General features: G+C 42.8%; 1 protein-coding gene across 3 annotated transcripts in view; it reads left to right on the forward strand.

Moving 5' to 3' along the window:
• The window catches only part of JMJD8 (jumonji domain containing 8), a 28755-nt gene that overhangs the window by 4986 nt on the left and 9686 nt on the right, over positions 1 to 14083 (forward strand). For all 3 annotated transcript variants that reach the window (XM_073636280.1, XM_073636282.1, XM_073636281.1), the window contains exons 2-8: positions 1489 to 1621; positions 3056 to 3148; positions 3561 to 3609; positions 3709 to 3805; positions 6698 to 6766; positions 9309 to 9428; positions 11230 to 11297. In XM_073636280.1, the coding sequence (XP_073492381.1) occupies positions 1530 to 1621; positions 3056 to 3148; positions 3561 to 3609; positions 3709 to 3805; positions 6698 to 6766; positions 9309 to 9428; positions 11230 to 11297 (588 nt within the window). In that variant the 5' untranslated portion in view covers positions 1489 to 1529. The remainder of the gene's footprint in view (positions 1 to 1488; positions 1622 to 3055; positions 3149 to 3560; positions 3610 to 3708; positions 3806 to 6697; positions 6767 to 9308; positions 9429 to 11229; positions 11298 to 14083) is intronic.

Genomic DNA, 14083 nt, shown 5'->3' on the forward strand with positions numbered 1-14083 from the left:
TGAACTGAAAATTGTGAGAAGGGGGAGAAATTTTCAGTTCATGGCTTACCCATTCCATGTACTTTATCTCATCTAGACTCCAGCCCCTCGATATGAGACCCCTACTGGTGATGCTTTGTGCCCTATACATGCTGGGATTCGGGTAAGCGGTCCTGTATCTGCCCCCATAAAACAGTTGTATATAGCTTTAATATTTATATATTGTTTGAAACATTGTTCTTTGTTGTATGTGATTAAAATGTATTGTTTTTGATCATGTGCTAATTAAATTGCAGATATTTTCCTGATGAAGCGGCCTAGTCCGCGAAACTAGTAGAAATACTGTCCGTGACCAACTATCCCACTGTGATCTTCTCCACCAGGGGAGTATTATCTTGGTGATACACATGGACCATCACCTAATTTTTAATCTATTACTGTTACTTCTGTCATGTATTGTGTATCAATTTTTTTTTTACATGATTGCTCATATATGTGAATTGACTTTCGTTGTATTGTACTGAGATAGTCCAACCGCCCCCTAGTCCTTTTGTGAGCACCTGGCTGGGGCTCCCTTTTATCTCCTTGGAACCCCTACAAACAAACAATCTATATACAGTATGCCTTTTTTTCCAATCGTCTTCAGTCCAGTCAGGTGATGTCACAGCTCTCTGCGCCATCTTCTTCCTCCGGCGTTGAGTGGATCCTACACGCTGCCTAGGGCAGTGCCAAGCAATAACATGGCAGCGATTTCTACAGCATCCCTCTGCGACTCTAGGGAGGGGCGGAGCCTGGGCGCCGTAGGCTCAGAGGGAGCAGGTTGAATGATGCTGAGTGTCGTTCTTCCTAGAAGAGGAATAGGTTTGGATTGGTGAATCTGCAGAGGACAGGAAAAGGTTTGGGAGTAATATTAAGTTTTTAACACCTTATCGTGGTTTCCCGCTGGCCAATCCTAAAGATGAGCTCTGTGATTGGCTGTCACCCCAGCTCAGATCAGAGTGCTGGGAGCGTGCAGTGAGCGTGCTCTCAGTACAGCGCAGCTCCATGGACGTATGGGGCAACGTGGCATTAAGGCCCAGCCGCCATGCTGCGGCATACATGCGTTATGCTGGTAGGAACAGGTAGAATTGCCAGTGTTGGGTGCCTGTGGGGGGGGGGGTGATCACCAAGTGCCGGCACATGGGAGAAGGGGGAGTGAGTAACATGATCCCCTATACCTGGAAATACTGCGCCAATGGAGTGGCAGGCAAGCAAAGGAAAGGAATGCAATCAGATGGATGTACAGATATTAAAGTGAAGCTCTTGCTGCCCCCACATCAATGTAATATGTCAGTTCAGACCGGTGTTCCCCTTTATAGGTGAACTGCCATTTTTACTAACCTTCATAGAGATATAGAATGGACAAATCAGATAAGGCGCTTTGGCAGACGCTTTTATTGTAGAATTTTGGTGAGGATCAGACTACAATTTACCACCATTGTCTGTTTTTTTTTTTTATTTTATTTCCAGCTCTGGGTTGAACGACCAAACTGTGGATTTCTGTAGCCGGGATGGCACTTGTGACCGTTTTTCTTCTCCTCCAACTTCTCTTGGCGCTGGCGCTGAATGAGGAAATAGAATGTACAGGGAACGACGGCGGTTGGTAGGTCTAACAGCAATAGAATCACGTTTGTTACCCCATGAAGAAGGGTTGTCTGTGTTGTCCCAGCAGCCAATCACATTCCAGTCATCGCCTTCCAGTACAAATTACAAAACAGAAGAGGCAACTTGGTTGGCTGGTGTGAGCAATTCAGAAAGAAAAGTATTTTTGTGTTGTACTGTATAGTGTAGATTTGTATGTTGATGTGTGTGTGTGTACCTATACAGTGTGTATATATATATATATATATATATATATATATATATATATATACAGTGGGTACGGAAAGTATTCAGACCTGCTTAAATGTTTCACTCTTTGTTATATTGCAGCCATTTGCTAAAATCATTTAAATCAATGGGCAGTGGCGCTTTTAACCCTTTAGTCGGCCGATAGCGGGGGTTCAAATTGCCCTGCTAGCGGCCGAAAAGCGTCTCTAAAGCTACGGTAAAGCGCCGCTAAAACTAGCGCCACTTTACCGCTAATGCGGCCGCGCTGTCAGTGTGAAAGGGCTCTTACTAAAATACCATAATAAAGTATAAAAACATACACATATAGCGGTGTGTAAACAATAACACAACAGCTTGAATTGTCAGATCATACTTGTTTACAGAGAGTACATTGGTTTGATTCATTGATACATTGTAATCCAACGCGTTTCGCAGAGCTATTACTCTGCTTCCCCAGGGAATCTCAATGTATATTTAGATTGTCGTTGGGATCAAAAGAAGAACATCTTTACAATCTCAGCAGTCTATATGTAAATTGATCTCATTTTAGAAAAAAATATGATACAAAGAAAAGGTATGCTCACCAACTTCATCAAAATATGGCTCTCCCAATATGTGAGGAACCGGATCTGTGGGATGACCCTTCAGTCCATCATAACAAAACCCAGAACCAAGTCTGAGGGACACTGGATCCCACATACCCGAAATACTAAGGAATAAGAGACACATAATATTGTTTTCAATCAAGTCTATAACTTTTATTAAAATGTCTGCTGATCCTGCCATGAAGGTTCCTTTTTTCAGGCATTTCCTATAGTCCCTTTTTTTTTTTGTCTAAAGCATCCACACCCTGAGTAGAAAATCCTGTCCCCATGGACGGGGATACTTGCTCTGTGTGGAGGCAGCAGTCCCTCTGCAGAAGTCCAACATGCCCCCTACTGAGTCAGAGCTCTTCAAACAGCAAGGTGCATACTCTATCCTCAGTGCAGAACTCTGACTCAGTAGGGGCTGTGTCAGACCTCTGCAGAGAGACCACTGCTTCCCCCACAGAAAGCAGTGGTCTTTCTCTGCAGGCTTTTCTACTTTTTTATGCCACTGGAATATGTTTAGCTGATTTGAACTGAATGTTTATTTGGGCTTTAAAATGACCAGTGCTGCTCCTGCTGACATCATATTATAGAATATTTTTGTTTCATTCCGTTGGCAGGTTGCGGAATGAATACTCCCCAGTACAGGAGGAGGAGAGCTGTACAGTGGAGAGGAGAGATGGGTCCATCACCTACGCTGAGTTTATTGAACAGTGAGTAAGGGGGGGGTGTCCAATGTACATACATAATAGTAACTTGCAGTACAGCTCTGCTATCCCTTTAAATTATCGGACCACTGCTAAATAATACTTTAACTGCGGGCACATTGAATCCTGGAACAGTTGTATTCAGCTCCAAAGTTTTACACAAATCTTCTTGTTTGTTGTATTTTAAAATAATCAGCTTAACCATCAGAATGATGAGTCAGATACTAGTGGGGCCTGGTGTGACAGATACCCGTGATTAAGGGCCAAGGGGCAGAGCGAAACGCATCGGACCGGGCCTGGTTGAAGCCCAGGCCGAGGTTGCCATAAGATTAATGGGAATCATTTTGATGTGCGGCTACAGGGAGATTTTCTTCATCACTTGGGTGGACTGACCCTTTAATATCTCTCTCCATGACAGATATGCCTATAGGAGGCCGGTTATTCTGCAGGGAATCACAGATAACTCGGTAAGTGGCGATTTGCTGATTTGTGAGTCCAATCACATCCCAGCTTAAATCTTGCCATTCATTCCATTCTTTTCTCACCATTCCCTTCCCCTCCCCCAGGAGTTTCGGACTTTGTGCAGGAAGGATCACCTTCTCAAAACATATGGAGACCACCTAGTGCGCTTGAGTACAGCCAACACTTATTCCTATGAAAAAGGTGAGCCTTTAAGAAGGGGTACCCCTCTTTGTGTGTATAGGGAAGGCCGGCATTTTGTATGGTTTGCCAATATCAATATATATGTAGACAGGTGCAGTTAGCTACTTTGCCACTAGGTGGTTCTGTACCAGAATAGTGTAAGTAAGGTCACCAGGTGCTAGGCCCCTTTTTAGGTAGAGCCCTCCTGCAATGATGTCATGGATGAGTCAGTGTCCCATTATACACCAGGTTGGGAGGAGGCCTAGCAACACTTGGAGCTAAACACTCTGCATTAATGTAGATGTAACCCACAAGTGTAGGCCCTGGCCATGAGGTCCCTATGTTAGGCTGCTTCCCTGGAGGGTTCCTGGAAGAGGTGTACCTAGTGAGGAGGTGACTACAGGGAGCACAGTCCTGTCAGTACTAATGCCCCCGGGTGGAGGAGAGACTGTTAGAGGGAGATGGCTGCTAAAGGTGCTGGATATGCTTTCACATGTGACTACTACGGATTGTCCACTAAATGTGATCGACTGTGTAATGTCAAGTGACTATGGAATGTATGTCCTTGTGATGTGAGCGTTAAGCCATTTCCTGAAATGTATCAGGTAAGTGCAGCAAATATACTTTGTGTGGGCATTTTTTGGATGTAAAGGTCAACAGCTGGGAATGTTGTTGGAAGGCCCCTGGCATGGAGTGGGACATAATATGGCAGAGGGATATATATACCCCTTAAAATTTCTGCTCGCATTTGGTGAGTGGAAATTAGTGTAGCAGGGAGCAGGAGCGGACTGGACTGATCGCTTCTGGCAGATGTCCTGAAGCCCAGAAGCAATCAGCCAGGAAACTGTCAGAAGGATCTGGTGGCCAGATCACATAGAGCGGGGATCTCTGGCTGAGACACGGCTTCTATATGGATAGACGTCCGCTGACAAATGAAGTTCTGCCTCCTGGCTTAGCATTGGACTAGTGTGCTGTCTATAAGAGTAGCCAGGCCAGGAGGCGGGACTTCGTTTGACAGCGGCCAGCTATACCTATAGAAGCCGTTTCTCAGCGGGAGATCCCCGCTCTGTGTGACCTGGCCGCCAGATCCTCCTGATAGTTTCCTCCCAAGCCCTCCCCACTGCACTGATGGGCAATGATAGGCTGCACTAATGGGCAATGATAGGCTGCACTAATGGGCAATGATAGGCTGCACTAATGGGCAATGATAGGCTGCACTAATGGGCAATGATAGGCTGCACTAATGGGCAATGATAGGCTGCATTGAGGGGCACTGATGGGCTGCACTGATGGCCACTGATGAGGCTGCACTGATAAGGCCGCACAGATGGCCACTGATGAGGCTGCACTGATGGCCACTGATGAGGCCGCACAGATGGCCACTGTTGAGGCCGCACAGATGGCCACTGTTGAGGCCGCACTGATGGCCACTGATAAGGCCGCACAGATGGCCACTGATGAGGCTGCACTGATGGCCACTGATGAGGCCGCACAGATGGCCACTGTTGAGGCCGCACAGATGGCCACTGTTGAGGCCGCACAGATGGCCACTGATGAGGCCGCACTGATGGGCCTGCACTGATGAGGCGGCAATGATGGGCACTGATGAGGCCATGTTTAGGGGTGGACTTAGGGGCAGGGTGGGGGTTGGGTGGGGCAACTGGTGGCGAGTAACTCTTAAGGCCTGGCTTGTGGCTCAGGACTTGACATTTTGAGGTGTGTGTGTGTGTGTGTGTATATATAATGTTTATATAATTATCCAGGGTTGCTGCACTTTAAAATGTATTGTTATTAATACATATGAAAGTTACAAAACCTTAACAAAGTGTTTCAGATACATATCATACATTTTAAAGTGCAGCAATCCTGGATTGATTTCCTTTTATATATGGCCTTTGGGACAGCGTGATTGCATTGCACTGAAGAATCAACTGATGTGCTATTTCTTCACTTTGCATAGAATGGGGAGGGGACAGCACCCTTTCACTCCTCGCTCCATGTACTTACATCCTCCACTGGGAGTAACTACACCAGATCCCAACTCTTTGCTTCTGGCTACTAACAGCTTACGATGAAACCTATCAAAAATACACATCCGTGGTATGGTTCCCCTACTTCTACAGTATAGTTCTATTAATGTCTGGGACTCTGGGGTTTCTCTTTTGTTGTGACACCAGGACAAGGAATCGGGGGGGGTTGTATTGATCACCGGCACAGGAAAGCACAGGCAACAATTAAAACCATGCTGAAGTTCTACATTTTTCATACTTAAATTATACAATTGCCACTTGATAAATTGGTGCCAACGCATGGATGAAAAGTTCTCCATGAGGGTTCACTCTAGTCAAATGTGTACATTTGGCAGTTGATTCAGGGCATATATTCCCTGAATTTCCCAGCAAACATCGCGGGCCCCCCCACCCAGATTTTCTCTGAATGTGAACTTCAGCTTGAACAGTTGGTTGACCATCTAGCTAAGTTAATGTGGTTTCTAGCACCCTTCTTATGTGAAAATGCTCAGATTCAGAATACCCTTACTACAATGCCCCGTTCCTCCAAAGATGGTGTCAAGCAACCCAGGTGGATCCTTCATAAGGCTAAAGAGTGTCTTGGTGCAAAAGAGTTACTCCTTCATTTTGGCTTTGTGGGAGAGACAGACACACTAATGAAAACATTGTGGTCCTAGAGGTGTTTGTAAGGGGAATATGATTGTACTGGACTGGTGCTTACCCAAAAACATCAATTTTGAATGGACTTGGAATAACAAATGCACCATGAACATGGGTATCGATGAACAATTTGCACCTACTTCAAGAGACAACTCACCTGATTGCAAAGTCAACAAATATTTACATTGTACACATAAACCATGTCCCCTATTTTACCATCTTGTCTCCCTTGTTTGTTTTGCAGTGGATGTCCCATTTCAGGAGTATGTAGAGCATTGGTTGAGACCGCAGGATCCGAAGACACTGGGATGTGGTAGGTTGCGTTTTCTTTAGCAATAACTTTCGCAGATGATAGTCGGAGATATTCGGCAGAGCACTGATGATATGTAGCGTTGTAACCCCCGAGGGCCTGTCCTGTGCACATTGGTGCATTCAGATGCAGTATGTTTCTTGCAAGCACTGTATGTCCATGCTTTAAAGTGCTTTGTATCCAGGCCACCCATCCGTTTAATTGGTCTGCCAAATGCACCACAATGTACCTTAAATTGTAGCTGTTGAATTTTTGGTAATGCAAGGACCACAAAGTATATGATATATCATACTGTATTGCTGTGAGCTTTAGTGCACTGCATCGGAGTCACAGATGCAAGAAAATAACCACAAAGCAATGGTGTGAACGGCCTTCAGCATCCAATCAAATTTCACTCACTTTAATGGGAGAAGTAAAACAGTTTTGGAGAGAGAAATTCCTTCCAGGCCTACTTTACATTTAGAAAAGGAAACTTTATTGTATTTTCTTTAGACTGGGATCCATTGCAGTGCACTTGACATATAAATGTATGCTTAAAATATGCTGGATTTCTTCTGCTGCAAACGTGGCAGAAAAAATGTCTCTTAGTACACATGTTTATGTGCATGTGGCTTTGAGTGTAAATACATGTACTGAACAGAATATTAATTCTGGCCATTGGAATACATTTAACTGCTTGCCGACCAGCCGCCGCAGTTTTATTGCGGCAGAATGGCACGGCTGGGCGAAACGACGTTACCTTATGTCGCTTCACCTTTTGGCCTCTAGAGGCACGCGCCCACAGCGTGTGCCCGGAGCCGATGCAAGTGCCCGGCGGGCGCCATTACCACCGGGCACCCGCGATCGATCGTGACAGAGCGAGAACTGGGATCTGTGTGTGTAAACACAGATCCCGGTTCTTTCAGGGGAGTAGAGACAGATCGTGTGTTCACGGATCTCTCTCTCGTCCTAGACAGTCCCGTCCCCCCCTACAGTTAGAACACACCTAGGGAAGACAGTTAACCCCTTGATTGCCCCCTGTTAACCCCTTCACTGCCAGTGACATTTATACAGTAATCAGTGCATTTTTATAGCACTGATCGCTGTATAATTGTCAGTGGTCCCAAAAATGTGTCCAATTTGTCCGCCGCAAAATCGCAGTCCCAATAAAAAAACGCAGATCGCCGCCATTACTAGTTAAAAAAAAATAAATAAAATAATAAAAATGCCATAAATCTATCCCCCATTTTGTAGACACTATAACTTTTGTGCAAACCAATCAATATATGCTTATTGCGTTTTTTTTTTTTTTACCAAAGATATGTAAAAAATTTATATATAAAGGGAATAAAACTGCACTAATCAAATAAATATGGGTGAACCAGTCCCGAAGCCACACTTAATGTGGGATAAACACAAATACAAATAAAAAATGAGAAAATCGCGCTAGTGAAGTTCAAAAATAGTGATTGAAAAAATGGTGAATAGGTAAAAAAATGTTCAAAATATTGTGACCAACTGGAAATTTGATAGATGTTCACCAGTGACTAAACACAGAAAGTGTACCATCATCTTGTGAAAAACATGCTTACCAGATTGTAAGCCAAATATGCAGGTGGCTAATAACCCAGCCCGGGCCTTTGATTTGCAGGATGAGATGTAAGCGTTGCAAATCTCTTAAACATGGGTTGGCATCGATTCCACAAATAATTGTTTAGTGTTGACCAAAAAAACAAAAAAGTGACATAGCGTAATACTGACAAAAATGATGACTGTGTTCACAATAAATACAGATGCACTCACATTGTGAACAAACAAAGATTGCACAAACAAGTAACCACCCGGTGAATAGATCAAGTTAAGTGTGCCGTCACCACGTAGAGGGCCTCCTTACCAGATAATAGACCAAACAAAGCAGATGTCTCTTTAAGAAAACAAAACCTCGGCTGAACCGAGGTTTTGAAAATTGCATATCGGCCTAAACTGAGGAAAAAATTTGCTTTTTTGAAGAAAAAGTGGGACATTTATTATAGCAAAAACTAAAAGATATTGTGTTTTTTTTTCAAAATTGTCGCTCTTTTTTTTGTTTATAGCGCAAACAATAAAAACCGCAGAGGTGATCAAATACCAACAAAAGAAAGGTCTATTTGTGGGAAAAAAAGGACGTCAATTTTGTTTGGGTACAACGTCGCACGGCCGCGCAATTGTCAAATAAAGTGACGCAGTGCCATAGTGGTTATGCACATACGTGTGTGTTTATGCGCATAAATTACGTTCATAAGCTTCTCTCAGAATGTTCGTTTTTTTTTTTTATGCCTGCAAATGCTTCCCTTCAAATATATACACCTGTAAACGCCTATGCGTGCATGGCCACAAAGGCTAACTTAGAGGTGCGTTTACAGATGGAAAAAATGTTGAACACCTTTATAAGTGGCATTTTTTTAAGACCCATGTGCATGAGCCCTTCTTCTCTTTGATTTTGAGAACAGAGATGTGTGGTGCTTGGCAATGAGGACGTGTGTTGTTGACTACTGAGCTATAAGATTATCCCGGGTTTTTCTTGCAGATACTCTGTATTTCTTTGGGGACAATAATTTCACTGAGTGGGGATCTCTGTTTCAGAAGTATATCCCACCACCATTCAAGCTGCCAGGCACTACTGGGGCGTATAGTTTTGGCGTAGCTGGTAAGTGTCAATTTAGGAATCAAAAAGATTTTGAACAAATTTATAAATTTGGTGGCTCTGGATCCAAAAATCTGTGTTTTAAATTCCATGTATTTTTAGAGATTCAGTGTATTACAGAATAACATAACAATGACAAATGGAGAATCAAGAGTAATATTCTGACTCAGGAGTTCAATGACACACATTAGCATGGGTCCCGGAACTGTTCTAGAACAAGAAGATACTGACATTTGGGATTGCAGACCAATAACGCATTGATAGCTGGGGTCATAGGCCAGTGACACATTGAGAGGGAACAATAACATTTTCACAATCTATGTCCCATGACAATGGCACATTGACACTTTGGGTAAAGGAACAATGACTGCTACTTGGTTTTACAAAATAATGGTACTTGACAGTTGAAGTCCCAGAACAAGGACATTTGGGGCCCCAGTACAATCACACAGTGACACCTGGAAACAGATCAAAGGACCACACCAAATGTAATCATCCAGATAACAGATTTACTCCAAGGTAAAATAAGATAAAGTTTATTACAAAGTCAACACGTTTTAGGGGTTAAAGTGCACTCCCTTCATTGGGGCTACAAAGTTCAATAACAACAGAATTCAAAATGATGTAAGAATAAGTAAAATATACTGTGTGTATATGTATGTATGTGTGTGTGTGTGTGTGTGTATATATATATAATATATATATAATATACATACACACACACACACACACACACATACACAGTGTATTTGTATACCTATTTTACTTATACTTACATCATTTTGAATTCTGTTGCATCTTTGTAGCCCTAATTAAGGAGGGTGCTCTTTGACCCCCAAAATGCATTGGCTTTGTAAAAAAAATTCTCTTACCTTGGAATTATACTCTGTCTGGTAATTACATTTTGGTATGGCGTTTCAATATCATATTCCCTTTGTTATAAAGCAAGGAGACAGTGGAAGTCCTTTGGCATGGAAAAGCTGCCAGCCCTAGGAATCCAGGCATCCTAGTCAAATAGCTCCATAACACCAGGAAAAACAAAAGGTTCCAGTAATATATCTTTCCAAATTTCTTTTAACAGTCACTGTTGATTTCTCAAGATGAAACACCATTAGTCATGGTCCAAAAACCATGAAACAAGGACAGTTGGGGTTCCATAACAATGACAAGCCGTTGTTCAGATTCCTCCAGCGGTTGCTAGGGGTTCTTTGAACAATGACAAACCCAGAGTCTGTGTCCTAAAACTATCTCCCAATGACCACTGGGGTTCCAGAACAGTGACACACAGTTAGTGTCTTAGATCAATGACATACCTACAGTCTCAAGACCATGGCACACAGGCGCAAAGTTCTTCAAAATGTTATCAGGCTCTTGGACTGTCCACCCATAATTCTAGCCATACAATTTTCTTGTTCAATTTCCTTCAGATTTACCTTCAACAATGTAGTACAAGGGCCTGCCTAATTGCATACAAACTGAAAGTGTTTAGGTTTGACCTCATATTGTATGCTTTTGTTAAATCTAAAGGAAATTTGTACAAGAAACTTTTATAATGTATGGCCAGCCTTAAGCCCCATATACACTATTAGATTTTCTGCAGACTTTTGTCTTCAGATTTACCAAAACCATATAATATGAGGTCAAACCTTAAGAGTTTCAATTTGTATGCAGTCAGGCAGGCCCTTGCACTACATGGTTTTGGTAAATCTGAAGACAAAAATCTGCAGAAAATCTAATAGTGTGTATGAGGTCTAGGTCATCCCATCAATGAGCTTCCAAACCATTGTTGTCTCCTCTTCCCCAGGTTCAGGAACGGGTGTTCCCTTCCACTGGCATGGACCGGGCTTCTCAGAAGTTATATATGGCAGAAAGGTAAGGATGACTGTTCCATTAGTTGGGGTTACTGGTTCCACAGATTTTCCTTCAACAATTTACTATGGTTTTAAATACAAAGTTTGGGAACTCTGTCTTGTAAGAGAGTTGATACTTTAGTTGCGGCCTGGCGAGAGAGGACAAAAACATTTTAGGACATCACACTGGTGGATTCTCCTAAAGGTATAAAAAAAAAAACATTGCGTGGTTTCATCCTTTCAGCACCCACCAAAAAGTGGAATGTCTTTGCATGGAGTTAATTGATTAATTGACTCCACTCTGCATTTTGCTGTGTGCATTGTCTTGGCATACAAAGATAATTAGATTCTGATGTTGAAAAGGATTTGAAAGCCAATGTTGACTGTATGCAGCTATTAGAGGCCAGGATAGCCTGAGCAAACAACTTTTGCACGGATGTCCTGTTCTTGCAAGTGCATAAGCTTTACCTGTATACTTGAGCTTTATTCTGGTTTAATAGCATACTGGATGATTTAAAACACATCTTAAGCCAACGCTTTTCCTTTGGTTTTGTATAGGATAGCAAACTGTACATTTTTTTTTTCTTTTGGGGAAATTTTCCTTTCACTTCCTGCCCTAGAGCCATGACAGAAAGGAAATCCCTCCAAAGTGAGGGGAAATCCCTTAGACTGTTGACACCGGAATAGTTTAATCAAGAAAAGATGTTCTTTCTATTGCTGTTTTGGCAACAACTGTAAAATGTTGGATTTTCCATTACTTTCTGTTCTGGTGACAATGGTTACCACATCAAATAGGTTGAATCTTCCCAGCGGGGACTCGGACACCGATAAAAACTCACAGGGGTTTTGACTCTTCCCTATGCCATGTAAAATGGGAAAAAAAAAGTGTTTTGTTAACCTAAAAAACAAAACAAAAAAAACAGGTCCTGTTCCTTTAAAGCATGTCATGCAGCACAGTGCTTGTGTTGTGTCATTTGGTCCCTTCTATCATCTAAAAAACCTGGCTGATCCTGCCTGGCTATACCTTCCACCCTGTAAACTGACCACGGTTTATCATGGCTGCTGAGCCTTGACACCGTGGTCAGTTTACATGCCTCCGTCATCTGCAGCCCTGCTCTGTCCTCCTCTCTTACCCACCCTCCCTGCCTGTCTGCTCATGTCATTGCCTGCCCTCTCCCCTCCTGCTGCTCTCATAACTACTATAAAATCCACCCATCCCCTCTGTAACATAACAATATGTGTCCCTGTGCTATATTAAAAATATGCCAATCTGTACCTATAACAAAGTGTCTCCCGGCGCTCACATGACTCCTCGGCTCTCTTTCTCTCTTCCCTTCCTCCCTGGCTGATGTCAGCGGCAGTGCTTGGCCCCGTCCGCTGGAGCTGTCAACCGAGCAAAGGAGAGAGCCGAGGAGTCATGTGAGCACTGGGACCGCTCTGATATAGGGGGTTGTTGTTCAGTCATGTCCAACTCTTTGTAACCATAGTGCGGACCATAGTGCGCCGGGCTTTTCTGTCCCCCAATGCCTCCTGGAGCTTGCTTAACTTCATGTTCATTGTTTCGATGATGCTATTTATCCATCTTGTTTTCTATCGTCCTCTTCTCCTTCATGTTTTCCAGCATCAGGGTCTTTCCTAATGAGTCCTCCCTTTGCATTAGGTGGCTAAAGTATTCGAGTTTCAACTTTAGGATCTGTCCTTCCGGTAAATATTCAGGATTGAATTCCTTCAGGATTGACTGGTTTGATCTTCTTGCCGTCCAAGGGACTTTCAAGAGTCTTCTCCAACACCATAGTTCAAAAATGTAAATTCTTCGGCGTTCAGCCTCTCTTATGGTCCAACTTTCACAGTCATAGGTTACTACTGGGAATACCAAACTTTGACTATACGGCACTTTGTCGGTAGGGCGATTTCTCTGCTTTTTATAATGTTGTCTAGGTTTGCCATTTTTTTCCTCCCAAGAAGCAAGCATCTCTTAATTTCATGGCTACAAGTCACCGTCTGCAGTGATCTTGGAGCCTAGGAAGATAAATATCTGTCACTGTTTCCATTTCTTCTCCTTCTATTTGTCAAGGAGTGATGGGACCGGTTGCCATAATCTTAGTTTTCTTGTTTTCAATATTTTTTATCAATTTTACAAAACAGTACAAATGCATATATAAGATAAACGATCGTAAGTCAGCCAACATGGCCTAATATTGTAATAGGTGTAAGAAAAACATTATTGCACTTAGTCCACATTACAAAGATATGAACCATTCGAGGCCATCTTAGTGGCCTTAATGTTTAATTTCAGGCCAGCTTTTGCGTTCTGCTCTTCACCTTCATTAAGAGACTCTTTCATTTTTCTTCACTTTCTGCCATTAGTGTGGCATTGTCTGCATTTCTCAGGTTGTTGATATTTCTCCCTGCAATCTTAATTCCGGCTTGTGATCCATCGATCCTGGCATTTCGCATGATGTACTCTGCACATAATAAGTTAAATAAGTAGAGTAACAATATACATCCTTACCACACTCCTTTCTCAATTTTACACCAGTCAGTTGTTCCATGTACTGTTCTAACTGTTACTTCTTGACTTGCATACAGGTTTTTGCGAAGACGGTTGAGGTAGTCTGGTATTCCCATTTCTTTCAGTATTTGCCTGATATACCTGGCATATTGTTAACGCACAGGGACACATATTGTTATGTTACCGGGGGGATGGGAGGTTTTTATAGTAGTGGCTTAACAACCACTTTTTAGATACACTTGAAAAGGAACCTCGTAGCAAACTACAAGGTCAGCTTATTCCTTAGCCCAGTTGTC

Source organism: Aquarana catesbeiana, linkage group LG06, assembly GCF_042186555.1.
Source record: "Aquarana catesbeiana isolate 2022-GZ linkage group LG06, ASM4218655v1, whole genome shotgun sequence".
Lineage (NCBI taxonomy): Eukaryota > Metazoa > Chordata > Amphibia > Anura > Ranidae > Aquarana > Aquarana catesbeiana.